Genomic DNA, 218 nt, shown 5'->3' with positions numbered 1-218 from the left:
ACCAAGCTGTCCACGCACTTCTCCTTCAAGCCTGCGGGTAGGGGAGGGCTGAGGGTCCCACTCACACCCCACAACACCATGAGACAGAAAAGACAGGACAGGGCGGGAGGCTCTCCACCACACTGACCTTTGAGCGTGACAACAATGCTGGTCAGGCCCCGGCGGCACAGCGGCAGCTCTGGTGGCTCCGCGGCCCGCCATCGCTTTGTGGGGGTGGT

General features: G+C 63.8%; 1 protein-coding gene across 1 annotated transcript in view; it reads right to left on the bottom strand.

Moving 5' to 3' along the window:
• Positions 1–218, bottom strand: part of NAV1 (neuron navigator 1) — a gene marked incomplete at both ends in the record, with an annotated part of 7,213 nt that overhangs the window by 2,242 nt on the left and 4,753 nt on the right. Inside the window, 2 exon segments of the mRNA XM_009866356.1 lie at positions 1–31; positions 128–203. The exon segment at positions 1–31 is cut by the window's left edge and continues 211 nt beyond it. Coding sequence (XP_009864658.1) covers positions 1–31; positions 128–203 — 107 coding nt within the window.

Source organism: Apaloderma vittatum, unplaced genomic scaffold, assembly GCF_000703405.1.
Source record: "Apaloderma vittatum isolate BGI_N311 unplaced genomic scaffold, ASM70340v1 scaffold26143, whole genome shotgun sequence".
NCBI lineage: Eukaryota > Metazoa > Chordata > Aves > Trogoniformes > Trogonidae > Apaloderma > Apaloderma vittatum.
This window is presented reverse-complemented; position numbering and strand designations above follow the sequence as displayed.